General features: G+C 37.0%; 1 protein-coding gene across 1 annotated transcript in view; it reads right to left on the reverse strand.

The window, feature by feature from the left end:
• Positions 1 to 21,008, reverse strand: part of THADA (THADA armadillo repeat containing) — a 327,437-nt gene that overhangs the window by 292,226 nt on the left and 14,203 nt on the right. Inside the window, 7 exon segments of the mRNA NM_001109959.1 lie at positions 5,622 to 5,745; positions 9,455 to 9,577; positions 10,298 to 10,453; positions 13,489 to 13,640; positions 16,049 to 16,755; positions 18,319 to 18,539; positions 20,251 to 20,345. Coding sequence (NP_001103429.1) covers positions 5,622 to 5,745; positions 9,455 to 9,577; positions 10,298 to 10,453; positions 13,489 to 13,640; positions 16,049 to 16,755; positions 18,319 to 18,539; positions 20,251 to 20,345 — 1,578 coding nt within the window.

Below are 21,008 nucleotides of genomic sequence, written 5' to 3' on the forward strand. Positions count from 1 at the left end.
AGGCATCCCAGTTTCTTTTTTTAAGATTTTATTTATTTATTCATGAGAGACAGAGAGAGAGAAAGAGAGAGGCAGATACTTAGGCAGAGGGAGAGGCTCCCTACAGGGAGCCTGATGTAGGACCCTATCCCAGGACCCTGGGATCATGACTCGAGCCAAGGCAGACGCTCAACCACTGAGCCACCCAGGTGCCCCCCTAAGTTAGTTTCTAAATAAATGAAAAGAAATAAATTTAGGAATACGTCTTTTAAAAAAATCTTCGTAAAATGTCTTGTCCTAGAATCCAAAGTCCTACAACGTCTTAGTTAAACCTATACAGAATAATTGATACAATGATTTATCCTAATAGAATTATTTGGCATCAAAGATAAAGGGATCTTCTGGCCATTCAAACACAAAGCTCAAGTGAAATCTCCAAAATGGAAAAAATCAAGCTGGCTTAACTCTTCACCTTAGCAACATGTAGTGCTATAAGATACTGGAGCAATGCTTACAACATCTTCAGAGAAAGTTGTGGTGAAAAATTATACATCAATCCTACTTTAGAGGTGCCTGGGTAGCTTAGTTGGTTAAGCAACCAACCCTTGATTTCGGCTCAGGTCACGATCTCAATGTCATAAGATCCAGCTCTATGTTGGGATCTACACTCAGGGGGTTGGAGGTGCTGCTTGAGGATTCTCTCCCGCCCCCCCCACCCCCCGCCCCATACTCTGTCTGACTTTCTCTTGAATAAATAAATAAATCTTAAAAAAAAAATCCTACTCCAACATCAAATGCAAAACACAGCATTTTTGAATAGTAAGAAATTAACTAAATTTCCCCAAAAACTCTTCTCAAAAAAAAGATAAATTTCAGCAAACCAATAAATAAACAAAACTATCACAAAAGAAGGACAGTAGTTATCAAATCTACTTAACTCTGAGATTAAGACTAAACAAAAATGGCAACGAGTTTCACAGCAGAATGCAAAGAACATTTAACAACATTTAATAAATTTACCATTCTGGCAACACCTGAAAACATTCCTATGCTAATTTGAGGAATGATGTTCAATATGATATGCGTTTCTTATTTAATCTTAACTTGTAAGTTAGCGGAACCCTGTAGAGCAAATAAATGAAGTTTTTGTCACTTCATTTGCACCTCTGCTTAAATTTGCCTCTTTTCCAACTCAGATGCTTTTAATTCCTTTTTCTTGCCTTACTGCTCTGGCTAAAGTTTTCAGTAAGATGGTGATCAGCAGAGCTCAAAGTGAGCATCTGTGTCTTATTCCTGATCATAGAGGTAAGGCTTTTGGTCTTTTATCATTGAGTAGGGTGTCAACTGTGGGTGTTTCATGAAAGCCCTTTATCCTACTAAGGAAGCTCCCTTCTATTCCTAGTTTCTTGAGTGTTTATTATTATAACAGGATGTTGAATTTTGTCAACAGCTTTTCTGCATCAATTGATATTATCATGGGGCTTTTTTCCTCAACATTTTAATGTGTGTATTACATTGACTATTTTTTTCTTACATTGAACCATCCTTGCATTCCTGGGATAAATTTCACTTAGTCATGGGTATAATACTTTTAATATGCTGTTGGGTTTGTTTTGCTAGTATTCAGTTGAGAACGTTTGCATTTATGTTCGTAAGGGATACTGGCCTATAGTTTTCTTGTGGTGTCTCTCTCTGGCTTTAGTATCAGGGTGATGCTGGCTTCAAAGGATGAGTTCGGAAATGTTCCCTCCCGTACAATTTTTTAGTAGAGTTTGTGAAGGACTGATGTTAATTCTTTAAATGTTTGGTAGACTTCACCAGTGAAGCCCCTCCCTCTGGACATTCCTTTGCTGAGAAGCTTTTGACTACGACCCCACCTCTTATTTGCTATGGGTAACAAATTTTCTATTTGTTAAATCAGTAATTTGTTTGTTTCTAGGCATCTGTTCATTTCACCTAAGTTATCTAATTTATTGAAAATACAATTGTTCATAATACTGTCTTACAATCCTTTTTATTCCTATAAGGTCAGTAGAAATGTCCCTGCTTGTATTTCTGATCTTAGTCATTTGCACTTTCCTTCGTTTTATTCTTAGTATAGCAAAGATTTTGTCAATTTCGTTGACCTTTTAAAAAAGCCAACTTTTGTTTTCATTGATTCTCTATAATGCTTTCCTATTCCCCACTTCGTTTATCTCTGTTTTTAATCTTTATTATTTCCTTCCTTCTGCTAACTTGGGGTAAGGTTTGCACTTCTTTTTCGAATTCCTTGAGGTGTAAAGTTAGCTTATTGATTTGAGATCTTTCCTCCTTTTTTTTTTTTATTTTTTTTTATTTTTTTTAAATTTATTTATGATAGTCACAGAGAGAGAGAGAGGCAGAGACACAGGCAGAGGCAGAAGCAGGCTCCATGCACCGGGAGCCTGACGTGGGATTCGATCCCGGGTCTCCAGGATCGCGCCCTGGGCCAAAGGCAGGCGCCAAACCGCTGCGCCACCCAGGGATCCCTCTTTCCTCCTTTTTAATTAGGTATTACAGCTCTAAAGCTCCCTATGAGCACTGCTTTTGCTTCAACACATGAGTTCTGGTAACTTGTGCTCTTGTTTTCACTCTTCTTAAAGTATTTTCTAACTTCCTTTATGATTTCTTCTATGACCCACCAGCTGTTTAATAGCTCTGCTCCAATCTGAAACCTTCTCTGACACTACTGTATGAAATAGCTCCCCATGCTCCTAGGTAGACACTATATTCTCACCACTTTTCTTCCTGAAATATTTTTTCATAATACTTATCTCCATCTGATATTCTATGTATTACTTGTTAATTTATTGTCTGTCTCCCTTCACTAAAATATCTAAGCTCAAAAATAGGAAGCATTTGGTTTTGTATACTGCATATTGTTGGCTGCTTGACATATAATAAGCATTAAATAAGTATTTGTTGGGCAAACTCTTTTAAAGTAATTGTGGAATCCAATTTCTAACCGTGAATACTGTGACATTTATTCTAAGTGAAAAAGGTATATGCAGCTTATTCTTCTTGCACTAGAATATACTTAAGGGAGAAACTATGTTGACTAATCCCAAACCACAGTCCTTCAATAAAATAAAAACCCACATTCAAGTTCTTGAGATAAAGGTGAAGAATGAATTTATTTTCCATCCTGTAATTCATGATCATGCATCTTTAGTTTCCTTGAAAGTTAATGGCTAAAGGGGCAGCTGGGTGGCTCAGTTGGTAAAGTGTCCAATTCTTGATTTCCACTCAGGTTATGATCTCAGGGTTGTGAGAGCGAGACCTGCATCAGGCTCCACACCTAGTATGGAGCCTGTTTTAGATTCTCTCTCTCTCCCCCCCTTCCCCTCTACTCCTTCCCACCTCTTTCCCTCTCTAAAAAAATAATAATATGTAAATAAAGTTAATAGGTAAAGTATGGCTTGCTCCATTTGCATTACCTCCCAGTTGTTTAATTAATATAATTACTGTGATATCGGTCACTGCCCAATTATATGTGACTTATTCATTTGGAAGATGACTCAGGTTTTTCATTTTTTAAAGTACACTTAAGTATACTTAAACTACTCTAATTAAAAAATTACCAGAAAAAAAATAAATAAAAATTAAAAATTACCAGTACAACTCAGCCTAGTGTTATTTCCCATACACCTAGGTACAACCATAACTATACTAAACATACAGAAAAATTTTTGTTAAATGGATAATCACTCTCGGTTAAAACCTTATTTTCTAAGTTCAGTTGTAGTCTGATTAAAATTCCCTTACCTAAGAGATATCACTGTAATCATTTTCTGCGCATGCTGTAACATATTACCATAAACCTGGTGGCTTAAAACCACAGAAATCTATTTTTTCACAGTACTGGAAACCATTTTGCCTAATGTTCAATTAATCCAATACGAAAGTGCTAGTGGAGCCATGCACACTCTAGAGGCTCTAAGGGAAAACTCATTCCTTGCCTTGTTCCACTTCTGGTGGCTGCCAGCATCCCATGGCTTAGAGCCATATCACTCCAATCTCCACAACCACTGTCACAGTGACAACTCCTTTTCTGTGTGTCACATCTCCCTCTGTTCCTCTCTAACAAGAGCTGTGGTGGCATTTAGACCCATCCAGATAATCTTGGATTATCTGATTTTGAGATCCTTACCTTAATCATATCTGCAAAGGCCCCCTTTCTATGAAAGGTTCACATTCATAGATTCTAAGGAAAGGTTGCTTTTCAACCTACCACATTTATCTTAATCAGGCGATCAAATTTATCATCATGAGTAACAGGACAAACCAAACTCGTATCTCCTGATATGATGCCCTGAGAACACCACATTACCCATGCAATATCCCTACCCCAAATGCACAACCTTAATCAATCATGAGGAAACAATAAGGAAAACCCAAATGGAGACACATTCTCCCAAAATGCTAATATCATGAAATTAAAAATTTTTCAAATTAAAGGAGACTAAAGAGGCATAACAACAAAACACAATGTATAATCTTGGATTGGTACCCAGATCACAGTAAAAAATTCCTTTTTCTAAAAAAGGCCACTAACTGGGACAACTGGCAAATTTTGTTATGGATTATATATTAGATAATAGCATCATGTCAACAGTAAATTTCCTGAATTTGATCATTGTGTCATGGTTAAAAAATTAATGAAAGGGAGATAAACCAAATATAGTAAAATATTAACAACTGATGAATCTAGGTAGAGGGTATATGACTGTTCATGAATATCCTTAAAACTCTGCTATTGGTTTGAATCTTTGAATCCTTCAAACGAAGGAAGGCTGTATTAGCAGCAAAAACTGTCTTTCTTCCTGCCAAGAAATTACACTTTGTCTACAAATTTAAACCAAAAATAGTAATAATAATAATAAATAAGGCAACTATAGTGTAAAACTCTCTGGTCCTCTTCGTGGACCTCCAACAAAACAGCTGAGCAGGATATTTTTCTATTTGACCACAGTCAAGGAAAACTGAGCACAAACAAGAAATCCACATCAAAACATACACACTCAAGTACAGATATAAAAAGAACTATTTGTTGTCAAAAAGGAAAAAAAAACGACTCAAAAGGAAGTTAAATGTTCATCCTCTTGAGTACCCTAAAGGAGAAATAAAGGGTATCACTAAACCAGAATGCCTGGAAATGACATCCTCATTTTGTCTTCCTGAAACCAGACTGAGACTTATGAAACTGATAGCATATAAGGGAAACCACATTTTAACCACAAAGACTCATTAAGAAATGCTATACATAAAGAAACTATTATTTTTTTAATTTTTAAAACTTAAAGAACAGATTTACATTATCTTCAAACAGCAACACATGAACTGGGGGTTAAGAAAAGCAACTCTTCTTGTAATAAGCATTAATCCATGAAACCTAGAGTTTTGGGTTGGGAAACAATGAGCACTGAAAACAACTTCACAGCCTTGTGTCTTTTACTGACAAATTTATTTATGTCCAAGTAAGAACTACATATTGAGAATAAAATCTTCCATAAGAATGTAAACAAAAGACAACAAAACTAAAACGTAAGTAAAATAAAATGTTGAAAAAGTATGTGTTTTGTAGGAAAAAAAAACACTTCCCCCAAACATTACTGAAAGCTTACCCTCTGTGACAGGAAAAACTTCGGCTATTGAGCCTAAAATCGTTAAAGCTGAAAACCTAGTTGGGTAGGAAGACCCAGGAAACAGTGCTTCAAAAAGATGACTGCAAATGGATGACATGAAATTCTTAAAAAAAAAAAAAAAAAAAATTACATAAGTATAATTGAGTTATAATAGGTTATTTTCAAAGTAACCCCCACCTGGAAGGGTGGGGTTCTTTTTTAATTAACAAGGAAAAGATTTTTTAAAACAATACTAGTTGTTCACTTCACTTGACAATTCAGACTGGTACCCTTGACCATAAGCTATATTATGACTTCAATGAACCCTATGTTTCTAGGGTCAACAGGAAGTATAATTCCTAGTCCATAAAAGAAAATACAACACTCAGCACCCATTTTTGGTGAAAGTAAGATCTGTTCTAAAGCTGTATGAATATTGGTTTTCTTCACCAGGGATATTCAGGCTTCAAAGTTTTTAAATAACAACAACAAAAATCCAATACAGACTACTTGATAAATATGGTAAGTATAATACTTGATAAATGTGGCTGACATAATTCATAAAAAGATCCAACTATTCCACTGTCTTCCTGTCCTCTATATTCCCCTTTGAGACTCTTGCTCTACCATTCTATGTATAGAAATGATTTTTTTAAAAAAATAGAAACTTAGTAAAATGTAATTTAAAAAAAGAATAGGAAATAGTTTACCCAAGATAAAGTCTTCTTCCTAGTTAAAATAATAATTATTATCATTGTTTCTGTATAAAACCAAACAGAAAACTTAGAAGGAAAAGCTGTGATCCTCAAGCATCTTACATATACTGCTATGCCCTAACAACGTCTGTTTTTAACTGAGCAGCACAAAAGCAGTTCTAGTCCTGATTCTAGAAAGGATCTCAGCATTCATTTCTTTGGTCAATGACACACAATCCTGAGGATTTATCCTATAGGCCCTTACAAGCCCTCAGTAAGAGTTTGTTAGTTTATTAAATCTATTGGGTTTCAAGGGAATAGAGTAGTTATTGAAAATATTCTAGTTAAACTCATATTAAATATAAATGAGTAGTACAGTATTCACATGAAAGGGCAACAAGTTCATCCTTTAGGAATGATCTTATCCTGTCTGCAGTATCATTTATATTTTTAGAAGTAGTTCTTTCCCTCCACCACACTGTAACCACAGTGGAGGCAGGGACCACAGTTCATACATTTATATCCCTAGTCCTAAGCATACTGTCCTAGACATACAGAACAGGCTCGATAATATGCTCTCATCATTTTCAACAACTCCTAGTGAGGCTTCCAAATACCTTAGCCTAGCATTCAAAATCTCTCTGGATAACTCAGGCATCTTCTCTACTTGCCCTTAAGGTTTTTTGCCATGTTATAGCTTAAGCTATCGAAAAGTGACCTTAAAATTGTTAAAAGTGATAAATTTCAAATTGCAGATATCCTTAATTCTATTGTTACACTACATTTTCAAGCACAGGAGATGAAATAATTAGGTTAGCAGAGAGGGAACCCAACTACAGATATGAAATTGGTTTCTACTTCCAGCTCTGTCACTTGTTAGCTATGTAACTACAATATGAAATTTCCACAGCAGCTACCTCATAGATCAAAATAAAAATACTTTACTTGTATTCTTAGGGTAACAAACTTTATTTATTTGTAAATACATGTGTGTTAGTTAAGCTGTTTGGTTTTTTTTGTTTGTTTGTTTGTTTTTTTAGTTAAGCTGTTTTATCATAGCAAAAAAAAAAAAGAAAAAAAATTCCAACTCCCAGCTCCAACTTGATTTTCTAATTCATTTCTTTTTACTCACCTCCTTTGTTGCTCCAAGTATCTTATATGTCATTCACAACAGTGAATTCACTGTTCCCCAAATTCTCCCTGTACTTTCTTACCTCCAAGCTTTCAGTTAAGCAGGGACTTGGAAAAAACTATTCAGATTTTAGAAACGAGAGCAGATTCAGATAGGAGGCTGCCCCTATCACTCAGTAGCTGTGGGGCCTTGGGCAGGTTACTCAACTTTTCCAAGCTTCAGTTTCCTATTTTCAAGTAAGCTCTACACCCAACATGGGGCTTGAACTCACAACCCTGAGACCAAGAGTTGCATGCTTCACTGACTGAGCCAGCCAGGTGCCCTAATTTTCACATATGTTAAGTGAGGATTATTAATGCCTATATCACAGCTTTGTTATTAAAGATTTAAATGAGAATGTGAGTACAAAGTATTTTGTCAAAAGTACTCTAGCTAATAATACTAGCTATTTAGGTATGAAATAATCTCTTTCACTAGACTAGAAGACATCTTTTCTAACTAACAGCTTCCTCTTCTCCCCCAGGACTGTTGATTGGCACCAAGCCTACCACATACTGCATGACACCCATTGTTATAAAGATGATGATAAGTAATTTAGTGCCAAAGTCACAGTCTCCAAAAGCCAGAGGTGACTACAGTTGGGAGGAACTATCAGAACCATGAGATAGACTCAGATTAAGACTCTAAAGGGCTAATTTTCAATAACACAAATATTCGCAAGGACAAGTAAGAAACCATACATACATGAAAATTCAGAACGTCAATCCACTACAAGGGTTTTGTGTTCTAAGTACCTCAGTTTTCACAAATGTCATTTTATCCCTTGCAAAAAGCAGCAAAAGGGATGTGTTTTCTTAGATCATCTAAAAATGATCGAAGAAAGGCTAAAAAAAAAAAACCTGTTCCACACACAACGCAAGTGCTCAGAATACACTCCAGTCACTTTTAATGACTTCCAGCGAGGCTTTTTGTAGGATGATTCAGAATTTACAAACAGCTTTCTCGTTTAATCCTCAAATCCTCAGCTTTTTCAGAGAGGTTACTTATCCCTCTTAGAGTCCAGCAGACATCAAGTAAGCCAACTAGTCTGTGGCCGAAATGGGACTAAACCCATGTCCTGCAAGTTTAGGTCATTCCTTTCCAAACTTCACTTTGGTATTTTACAAAGAGGAAGCTAACTTCAGCTTTGGTAAAGGAATAGTCTTCTTTAGATGATTTTCTGTCTTTTAATTATAAAACTGAAAACTAAGGGCCATCTATACTAATGATTAGAGTAGGTAGTGAGTTTAACATGGCTCTAATGTATCATTACTTGATTACAATTGTTTCCCTAAATGAAATACAATAGATGAGCTCTGTTCACTATCTGAGTCTTAGAAGACAGTAAGATTTCTGCTTCTGAGAGGCTAGGTCTGGATTAAGAAACCAGTGAAAAACTCATTCTGTTCTGATGGACAGAAATGGAAGGCTGTCAACTTGAGCTCTGGCCCCAGACTGGAGCCACATCCATCCCATTAATACAGTGCCCCGAAACCTACCCTTACTCTTCATGCTCCCTCCAAAATGGGATGGACAGGAACCTGCATCGCTGGACCACAGACCAGGAGGTACCAATATCAAGCCACTATAAGTCATATTAGTCTAAAGGGGAAGCAGGCCCAGATACAGCAATCTTCCACTCTGAGGAGGGGTGGAGGAGTTCAGGGCCAGCAAGTACCTTTTTGCTAAAGTACTAAATTAATGTGGCCTGCAGGAAGCTGTGAACAACTGAGGTTAACCCATTCTTGTTATTCTGAAACAGGCCTTAAGTCCAGCACCAATTCTGCAGCTCAGGATACCTCAAGAGAAGTACCAAAGCACAAGAAGGAATATGTAAAACTCAGCTTGAAGGAAAAAAGCACAGAAACACCATTCACTACAAGACTTCCATTTATTTCCCTCTATTGTTTATTCACAATTGTCCTATGCTTCTTAAATATTCGTATGGCTAGAAATAGATCACCTACCTTATACTGTTGTAAAGAAACAGAAGGGTGCTGTTTGGTTAACTCATTCTCTGGCTCATGTTTGGATCTACTTTGCTCCTGTTTATAAAGCACCTGAGAACTTTCCTGTATCCTACAGAACAACTTTTGAGAAAAAGAAAAATGAAGCATATGTAAGCCATATTAATCTTCACTGTTCGCCTAAAAAAAAAAAGCAAAGGACAAATTTTCTAAATTCTTTAGACTAGAGCTTCAGGCAAGGAGAGTACTGGTTTCTAAACTCTTAATATTTATACAGTTTCTCTGACAGAAAATTAACATATGTTTTTAAAATCAAAAACAAAATATTACTGCAAACCAGAATACAGTCATTAAATCATGGTTCTATTTCCTTTAGGTTGGTATGACGCTAGAGATATAGTCACTCCTATTCTCTCCAAATTCTTCATCCCGTAAATGAGGCCATGTGATTAATTTGACTTGAATTAATCTTACAATGACCATTTCATGAGGCCCTTAAATGCTAAAACTACAAGGGCATCTTTCCTTCTCTCATCAAAGTTTTCTTAAAATACGTTTCATGCTGAAAGATCCATCATTACATTTTTTTTCTTTCAAAAAAAAAAAAGAGCTCAAGTTCAATTTCTTTTACACCAGAATGAAAGGACTTTATACCCTAGACTTGAATCTCAAATGTAAACTTTATGGAATCATAGAATGGTTCACAGAAGGGCCATGAAGGAATGTGGCAGTCCAATCCCACGATCATTATTCCTATACTCTCCCAAAATCTTAGCTCTTTTCAAAATTGATTTGTAGAGCAGAGTTTACCACTATCCTGCATTTTCTGATGAGAAATTCTACCTTTTTAAGAAGAGAACAAATCTGTTGTCGGACTCCTGGGGACTGACTGTTAAGATTGTAGGTGATAAAGAATTGAATCCACTGCATTTCTTCTGTGGAAACAATTTCTGTACTTCGATTACTCTCACAAAGCAAGCCTAAGGTATCTATCCGTACCTAAAATACATCAAGCAATAAAATGTTAATTTTTCAATGAAATAGGCAAATTGTAAACCATTTGACATGTTTATTTACAAAAGCTACCAAAGGAGGAAAAACCAGTAACCCTCAGTTTAGCCATGTATACTTCAGAAAAGTTCCCTAATCCCAAAGATCCTGGGGTTACATGATACAGAATTATTTTATTAAATGTGTAAACTGGGTATTTGTAAGTCAACAATCTTAAAAATTCTTATTCCATGGTAATGCTCAAGTTCATTCTTTTTCCTCTACTTTACCTCAGGACCTCATCATCTCACTCGTAGGTCACTGTCATGCACATCTAACCAGTCTCCTGGTTTCTTTTTGCTCTCACACTGGAAACTCATCTCTGTTGCCATTAATTCTACTTCCTTGCAGAATGCAGAATAGCTTGTGTCCAGTTATCAACGGAATGAAATCTGAAGTCTTCAACCTAGCGTTGGAGGCCTCTCTACTCCCACCAAACAACATCCTGAATTATCCTCCAGACCTTGTTTTATATTCTCCCATTTGGGGTTTTCATTTGTTTGTTTTTAAAGTCATTTTATTTATTTTTTTCTTCATCATTACAATAGTACTTTTTAATTCTTATCCCCTATTTTCCCCTTCCCCCCAACCACCTCCCCTCTGGTAACCATCTGTTTGTTCTCTATAGTTAAGGGTCTGTTTCTTCATTTGTCTCTTTTTTTTTTTTCCTTTGCTTGTTTTCTTTTTTTTTTTTTTTTAAGATTTTACTTATATATTCATGAGAGACACAGAGAGAGAGGCAGAGACATAGGCAGAGGGAGAAGCAGTCTCCCTGCGGGAAGCCTGATGTGAGCCTCGATCCCAGGACCCTGGGATCACGACCTGAGATGAAGGCAGACGCTCAACCACTGAGCCACCCAGGCGTCCCTTTTTATTTCTTAAATCCCACATGAGTGAGATCACATGGTATTTGTCTTTTTCTAATTTAGTCTGCTTAGCATCATACTCTCTAGCTCTATTTTAAGATTTTATTTATTTATTCTAGACACAGAGAGAGGGGCAGAGACACAGAGGGAGAAGCAGGCTCCATGCAGGGAGCCCGATGTGGGACTTGATCCCGGGTCTCCAGGATCATACCCCAGGCTGCAGGCGGCGTCAAACTGCTGCACCACCAGGGCTGCCTCTCTAGCTCTATACATGTTGTTGCAAATGGCAAGATTTCATTTTTATGGCTGAGTAATGTTCCACTGTGTGTGTGTATGTATATATGTATGTACATATACATACCACCTCCTCTTTATCCATTCATCTATCCATGGACCCTACAGCTGCTTCCGTAGTTTGGCTATTATATATATATATTATATATAATAAACACTTTGAATGAGTGTTTTTGAATTTTGGGGGGTAAATAATAGTGTAATTAGCTGGATTATAGGGTAATTCTATTTTTAATATTTTGTGGAACCTCCGTGTTTTCCACATTGGCTGCACTAGTGCAATCCTACCAACAGCTCAAAAGCGTTCCTTTTTATTTTCATCCTCTCCAACACTTGTTTCTTATGGTTTTGATTTTAGCCATTCTGAAAGGTATGAGGTGATAGGTCATTATAGTTTTGATTTGCATTTCTCTGATGATGATGAGTAATGGTGAGCATCTTTTCATGTCTGTTGGCCATCTAGCTGTGTTCCTTGGAGAAATGTCTGTTCATGTCTTCTGCCCAATTTTAATCAGATTGTTTTTTGGGTATTGAGTTATATCAGTTCTCTATATATTTTGGAATACTATCCCTTTATTGGATATGTTATTTGCAAATATCTTCTCCCATTCAGTAGGCTGCCTTTTAGTTTTCTTGATTATTTCCTTTGGTGTACAGAAGCTTTTTATTTTGATGTAGTCTCAACAGTTTATTTTTGCTCTTGTTTCCCTTGCCTCAGGAAGCATATCTAGAAAAATGTTGCTACCACTTATGTCAGAGAGATTACTGCCTGTTCAAGTATTTTTATGGATTTAGGTCTTACATTTAGGTCTTTAATCCATTTTTTTAATCCATTTTTTAGTTTACTTTTATGTAAGGTGAAAGAAAATGGTCCAGTTTCATTCTTTTGCTTGTGGCTGTCCAGTTTCCCCAGCACCATTTGTTGAAGACACTTGCCTTTTTCCCACTGTATATTCATCCCTCCTTTGCCAAAGATGAATTGATCATATAATTGTGGGTTTATTTCTGGATTTTCCATTCTATCCCATTGACCTATGTGTCTATTTTTCTGCCAGCACCATACTGTTTTAATTAATACCACACGATAATATAACTTGAAATGTAGAATTGTGATGCCTCCAGTTTTGTTCTTCTTTTTCAAGATCACTTTGACTATATGAGGTCTTTTGTGGGCTCCATACAAATTTTAGGATTGTTTGTTCTACTTCTGTGAAAAAAGCCATTGGTATTTTGATAGGGACTGCAATAAATGTGTACATTGGTTTGAGTAGTATAGACATTTTAACAATATTTGTTCTTCCAACCCATGAGCATGAAATATCTTTCCATTTCTTTGCATTGTCTTGAATTCCTTTCATCAATGTTTTATAGTTTTTGGAGTAGAGGTCTTTCATCTCTGCTGCTTCATTATTAGTGTATAGGTAAGCAACAGAATTCTGTACATTGATTTTCCACCCTGCTACTGTACTGAATTCATTTATCAGTAGTGTTCTCTCATTCTGTGTGCTGCTCCATTGTCTCCTCTCCTTTAATCACATTTAATACATTCCTAATCAACTACTACCTACTCATTTCTGAGCCCCCAAGTCCATATGCATAAAGGCGCACTTATATCTGTATTGTCTTCTAAGGGTTTCCAGTTGTTTTATGTAGGTTTTCTTATTCCTTCAACTAAAATTGAAATAGCCCAAATACAAGGTCTACACTTTTCATTTTCCATTCATCATCCTTATAGACCCTTAAAACAGTGCTGACCTTGACATAGGGGCCTCTATATTATACTAACTCTACTGTATGTATAAAATGTCCAGGTATTTTACTTACTTGGCAGTGCTGATGAATTAAGCCTTGTTTTATTCTTGCACTGGACACAAGGTTCCTCCAGGTATCAGTTGCAGACTGAAGATGTCCATGAGCTCTAGCCGTTCGCAGACATGCCATCAAAGCTCCCAGAGCCCCTCTACTGTTATAAGACCCTAAGGATGGAAAAGATTGTTCTTGTCTCAAAAGCACAGTAACAAAGACAACTACTGTGCTATGTAACAACTGTTATAATTTTCATTTTGCAACTAACATTGTATTTTAAGAAATAAAAATCATCTTTTAAATTCTAACACAAATTAAAGTTCCTATTATAAAATAATCATTGCTGAAAAGGATTTAATAGTTCTTGTGTCAATAATTTCAAGAAAGCATAATCCCCTAAGGTTAAAGAAATCATTATTTTTTGCTATTTTTACCTTTTCCTTGACACTTAGAAACGAGCCAGGAAATGATTCAGGGGGGAAAAGGTCAGGCAGAGAAATATTTAAAACAGTAAGAATAACTAAAATGATTTTCAGCCAAAATCAGGAAAAACACTTTAGTGGCTAAATATTTCTCTAAAAATAAATACTAAACCTCTCTGTATATCTTGGAGTTATTATTTCTCCCTAGTAAAAAAGATAAAAAGGAGGATTACAAGGAACCTGATGCTTTTGAAGGCTAGGACATCAGCCTTTACTAACAGGACAGGGAACGCTGGCTCAAAGGGAACAATGATATAAAAACAGAGACTGCTTAGGGTATGTAGGTGGCTCAGTCAGTTAAGTGTCTGCCTTTGGCTCAGGTCATGATCCCCAGGTCCTGGGACAGAGCCGTGTGTTGGGTTCCTTGCCTTTAGCAGGGAGCCTGCTTCTCCCTCTCCTCCCCACTCATGCTCTCTCTCATTATCTGCCTCTCTCTCTAATAAATAAATAAAATCTTAAAAAAAAAAAGAGAGACTGCCTTGAGAAGATTCACGAATCTTCAACTTTAGATGGCTTCTCAAAAAGGCAAGAACAATTTTTTTTTAAAGATTTTATTTTGTGGGCAGCCCAGGTGGCTCAGCGGTTTAGCGCTGCCTTCAGCCCAGGGTTGATTCTGGAGACCTGCGATCAAGTGCCACGTCGGGCTCCCTGCATAGAGCCTGCTGCTCCCTCTGCCTGTGTCTCTGCCCCTCTCTCTGTGTCTCTCGTGAAAAACAAAATAAAATATTTTTTTTAAGATTTTATTTATTTATGAGAGACACAGAAAGAGAGAGAGAGAGAGAGAGGCAGAGACACAGGCAGAGGGAGAAGCAGGCTCCATGCAGGGAGTCCGATGCGGGACTCGATCCTCGGGACTCTGGAATCACGCCCCGAGCCAAAGGCAGAGGTTCAACCACTGAGCCATCCAGGCATCCCAAGCTAAGAACAATTATTGTTAAAAACTACAATGAAAAAGAAACCAACTCCAAATAATGGCTTATTTTTATATACAGGAATCAGATTTTTCCAGCTATCTCATGGTTACTCTTTGAAGTATTGAAACTTTTAAGTTATTTTTAATTTTTTTTAATTTTTTATTTATTTATGATAGTCACACAGAGAGAGAGAGAGGGGGGCAGAGACACAGGCAGAGGGAGAAGCAGGCTCCATGCACCGGGAGCCCGACATGGGATTCGATCCCGGGTCTCCAGGATCGCGCCTTGGGCCAAAGGCAGGCGCTAAACCGCTGCGCCACCCAGGGATCCCTTTAAGTTATTTTTAATTGTAAATATTCTTTTTTTTTTTTTTTTTTGAGAGAAAGAGAGTACCTGGGTGCACATGGGTTGGGGAAGGGGCAGAGGGAGACAAAGAGATAATCTTGAGACTCCGCACTCAGCACAGAGCCTGATGCAGGGCTCGATCTCACAACCCTGATCATGACCTGAGCTGAAATCAACTGAGCCACCCAGGTGCCCCTTGCTGTAAATATTCTTAAATTGTGATGTAGGGTACATACAATATGGTAATATTCCTATTTTGTTAAACAGAATACAGTCATTTTAAGATTCACATAAGTCGGGATCATCCTTTATATATTAATTATTGAATTATGCTTTAATGCAGTGATTCTTTCAGTGCTAAGTTTCAGTGGCATCTTTACCCCTATTCTAAATGACTATAAAGAGTTGTTTCTTAGGTTAATACATCTACATTTTTTGTCTCTTTCCCAGAGACAAAAATTTGCTACTCTAGTTTTTGTCTTTATCCTTGCCTAAAACAATTTTTAATTACTGTTTTGATCACTTAGCAACTTCTATAAAACACTCAAACTTTTATTCCAGTCTGACAACTGAACAAATAAGAACTTGGTAAATGAATTAAAACTAGTAATAATCATAACTGGAATCAATCCTTAGCTTGAAATGACATCAGCCAAAAACTTTATTCTGCTCTTGACAGGAACATTAGTTTCAATCTGAAATCTCTATTGTTAAAACTCTCTTTCACTTTTTACAGAAGTGGTAGTATTTATATTTGAATATGGTCCATATCTGCCTAGGTACCTACCCTTAAACATCTTAACTAGAAATTACTAAAAGAATGATTGATTTTCTTACCAGTTTTAGCATCAGCAGAAGTTTGAAGAATCTTTACCATGTAGCTTAAGCTTTCAGGACTGCAATTCAATAATTTTGGCAAGTAATAATCAATCACATAAGATTTTTGATCCAAATTTCCTTCACATAGTATAAAAAGGAGAGGAGAAACCCAAGTCTCATGCCACTCATCAATCCAGGTACTGTCAAGAGCCTGGGACTTCAAATGATTCTTGTGACTTCTGAACATGGTTTCCAAGAGGTCACTTGCATAAGGTACCAATGACTGGTCTCCCATCACCTCTAAGATTTGTGATGGAATAGTTTTAGCTAGAGCCAAAATATGTCCAATTCCTATGTAATCTACTAAACAACCAAGGCATGTGTACTTCCCTTTAACATGCCATTCCAATCGCAGAAGACCTTCAGTCAAATCACAGATGAAATGATCGGCAGCCAAACCTGACACTTCTGAGTTTGACTTTTCTTTAGTGAGCTGGTGCATTTGGAGAATATTTCTGAATATAATTTTGGTTTGGTGTCTCAAAGCATCCAGTGGATGCTCCCAGTGGGTATAGACATATTCCAAAAGTCTCCCAACTACACTTGATTTCCCATTCAGACTGTTCTTTAGGCTTGGGGAACTTGATTTAAGGACATGTATGGCTGAGTTAGTCCAGGATGCCAAAATTCTAGACAGAAACAATTCCAGAGTTGATTCCTTGATCCTGAAGAAAAATGAGTCATGTTATTATCAACTGATTAGTAGCAGAAACTTTATTTATTTATTTATTTATTTATTTATTTATTTATTTATTTATAAAGATTTTATTTATCTATTTGACAGAGACAGAGAGCGAGTGCACAAGCAGGGGGAGCAGCAGGCAGAGGGAAAGGGAGAAGCAGTCTCCCTGCTGAGCTGGGAGTCTGATGCAGAGCTCGATCCCAGGATCCTGGGATCATGACCTGAGCTGAACAAAGATACCTAACTGATTGAGCCATGAAGCACCCAGAATTCTCATTTTATAATCATCCAGACTTTAAAAATATAAAAGATAAAGAATGATCAGAAAATTCAATAATTATTAAATTTACAAAAACAAAAAATTACAAACAATGCCAAAACAGATCTCAAATTTATTAGTGAATCTTTTTATCTTATAGAAATAATCCAAAAAGGACACAAGAAAACTTTTGGGTGATGGAAATGTTCATTATTTTGATTTTGATGAGGTTCCACATGTGTTTTAAAATATACCAAGAGGGGCACCTGGGTGGCTCAGCTGGTTAAGCGACTGACTCTTCGTTTCAGCTCAGGTCATGATCTCAGGGTCATGAGATCAAGCCCCACGTCGGGATCTGTGCTGGGTGTGGAGCCTGCTTAAGATTCTCTCTCCTTGGGGATCCCTGGGTGGCTCAGCGGTTTAGCGCCTGCCTTTGGCCCAGGGCGCGATCCTGGAGTTCTGGGATCAAGTCCCGCATCAGGCTCCCTGCATGGAGCCTGCTTCTCCCTCTGCCTGTGTCTCTGCTTCTCTCTCCCCCTATGTCTATCATGAATAGATAAAATCTTTTAAAAAAAAAAAAAAAAAGATTCTCTCTCCTTTTCCTTCTACCCATCCCATTCCTTGTCTAAAAACAATAGTAACAATAATTTTTATATTCTTTGGAAATATGCATAATTTTCCTATATAAACTGAAAAACATGTAAGAATTATTTTAGAACAGGGTACCTTTTGTCCTTTACCTACATGTTCATTACTATCAAGCTGTATCTATGGTTTAACATTTTAACTACATGATCAATTTCAGGCATCATGAATAAAACACCGGAAAAAAAAACACAAAACACAATCCCATGAAATCGAAAAGAGCTGGTTATAGTTCTGCCTCAGGTGCTTATTAGCAATACACTTAAGTTTTAACATTTACTTTTCTAACTTCACTTTACACACTCGACATAATAGATTCCATCTACCAAACACATGAGGCTCATACTGAATTACTTATGTTGATGTTGTTCATAAACTCCAAAATGCAAGCATTAGAGACTAACTGTTAACGTTAACATTAGAAATGTTCAGTACAGGTTCACTTGTATCAATAATACCTATAACTCTCTCCCCCCTCATCATCGCATCTTCTCTTGTTCTACTTCATACTCACTTCATTATCTCCCTTTTAATTCAGCATTATCCTGAGCAATTTTCATTGAATTACTAAGTATGCTACTGTTCAGCTGTCTTTTAAATGTCTGACAAAACAAAATATGAGACAGTAGCATGAAAACTCACTGTGAACTCAAGGTGAACAAAATATGTACAATATTCAGGAGCAGGGCCTCCCCGCTCAGGTCCATACTCCCATTCTGCCAGTCCAACATGGTGAGTGTCCCCTGACACAGGAATAAGAGGGTTGACTGCGAGACATCAGTACAACAAAGGCTCCTGCAGCAGTTCAAAAACCAGTCGGGAATGCTGGTGCAGTCTACTGAACGGAGAAGCAAACTGCTAATCTGGAAAAACATAACAGAGCTAACATTTATAAAGCCTCTAAAACGTCTCAGATATTTCAAAATGTAAATCCAAAATTCCCTTTCCCCTGAAACTTACTAGGGAAAATAACTGAACCTAAAGATGAGAAGCCACAAGTGTTAAAATTATTATATCAAAAGGGAAAAAAGTTAAATCTAAGCACGTGAACAATTCTGCTGGGTTGAATGTTATTTGTAGAGCAAAACATATCGCCACCTGCAGGTGGATGAACTTAACTAATGCTTTTTAGATGTGATTTTAGAAATCAAATTGTTAAATTTTATTCAGTGGTAAATACTTTGTGTGATCTCATAGGAAAGTATACATCTATTTTGTATAAAGTCAGGTAAATAACTAAAATAAGTTTCTAGATAACATAGTAAGGGAGAATAAATCTACTAGTACTGAATACAAGAATTCTAGCCCAGATTATCAATTATACTTTCCATCTAACCAAATGCACAGAAAAAATGATTCTAACATACTTCTCATCAAAAGTATAGTATTTGGGGGTCAGGGGAGGCCTGGGTGACACAGTCAGCTGAGCATCCAACTCCTGGTTTCAGTTCAGGTCATGATCTCAGGGTTGTGGGATCCAGTCTGGTGTTGGGCTCCATGCTCAGCGCTGAGCCCACTTAGGATTCTCTCTTTCTCTCCCTCTGCTCCTCCTGTTCCTTCTCTCTCTTTAAATTAAATAAACCTTTGATAAATTAATAAATAAATAAAAATAAAGAACAATATTTGGATTATTGTTTTTTTTCTCTAAATAGGCTTCATGCCTACATGGAACCCAACACGGGGCTTGAACTCATGACCCTGAGATCAAGATTTAAGCTGAAATCAAGAGTTGGATGCTTAACTGACTAAGCCACCCAGGCGTCCCTGGGTTATTCCTAATAAAAAGGACATATTTATCAAAAAGTAATGACTTCTTGTATCTATACATTAATCTCTGCATAATTTTAATATAACTATCTTTTATAATACTGAGAGATGGAATTGAACCAACAGTACAAGAAACAAACTAAAAGGATATACCCCAAAAGACATTGATAGTGATTATCTTTGTGAGATGAATTTATAGGTGATTGCTATCATCTTCTGCTTTTTCTGCATTTTTGGATTGTCTCTTATTGTAAAAGAAAAAGATCATCAGAAGGATTCTATGTAGAAAGAAATTTTTAATCCACTTCTTTAAAAATATTTTTATTTATTTATTATTTATTTATTTATTTTTAAATTTTGTTTACTTATTCATGAGAGACACAGAGAGAAAGAGAGAGAGAGAGAGAGACAGAGACACAGACAGAGGGAGAAGCAGGCTCTGTGCAAGGAGCCTGACGTGGGACTCGATCCCAAATCATGCCCTGGGCTGAAGGCGGCGCTAAACCGCTAAGCCACCGGGCTGCTCTAAAAATATTTTTATTTATTTTTTTTATTTATTATTTTTTAAAGATTTTATTTCTTTATTCATACAGACACACAGAGAGAGGCAGAGACAACAAGCAGAGGAAGAAGCTGGCTCCACACAGGGAGCCCGACGTGGGACTTGATCCTGGGTCTCCAGGATCACACCCTGGGCAGAAGGCAGCGCTAAACCACTGAGCCACCCAGGCTGGCCCTAAAAATATCTTTAAAACATGTGTTTAATTCAATAAATAAAGCACAATTCTCCAAAGGAGATGCACTCACCAAATCAGGAATCTTCTCAGGTGGATGAAACATAGCCTTAATAAAAAGAATAACAGCTAATCCAGACGTACTCTGAATTGTCTGTAAGAGGTCATCTATATGGCAAAAAAGTAGACAGCACGTATTAAATGACAATAGATATTTTGGTCCAGTGGAAAAAGCACATGGCACAGAGTCAGACAGTCCTGGGTACAATTTCTAGCATGACCACTTCCTAGGTTGAATAGACCTTGGGCAAGTTATTTAACCTCCCAGGAGCCCAGCTTTCTCTTCTGTAAAATGAGAAAATGTAACTCCTATCTGACCATTATTATAATGTTTAAATGCATAATTAACATAAGGCTTTTACGGCCAGCACATACACACTTATTAATATATGTGATTCCTTCCTCTCTCCTCTTAACAACCACTCACTTTTCCTCTCCCCCCAGCACATCTAGGAGCAACACCACTTGTCTCCTCTACACTGATCAGCCTCTCCATCCCAACTCCCACATATACTACTATTTTTTTTTTAATTTTTTTATTTATTTATGATAGGCACACAGTGAGAGAGACAGGCAGAGACACAGGCAGAGGAAGAAGCAGGCTCCGTGCACCGGGAGCCTGACGTGGGATTCGATCCTGGGTCTCCAGGATCACGCCCTGGGCCAAAGGCAGGCGCTAAACTGCTACGCCACCCAGGGATCCCTACTACTATTTTTTTTAACATGATTTCAGGGCTTGTGTAAAGAGCCTGGATAAGTGCTAACTGCAAA

This window comes from Canis lupus, chromosome 10 (assembly GCF_011100685.1).
Source record: "Canis lupus familiaris isolate Mischka breed German Shepherd chromosome 10, alternate assembly UU_Cfam_GSD_1.0, whole genome shotgun sequence".
Taxonomy (NCBI): Eukaryota; Metazoa; Chordata; class Mammalia; order Carnivora; family Canidae; genus Canis; species Canis lupus.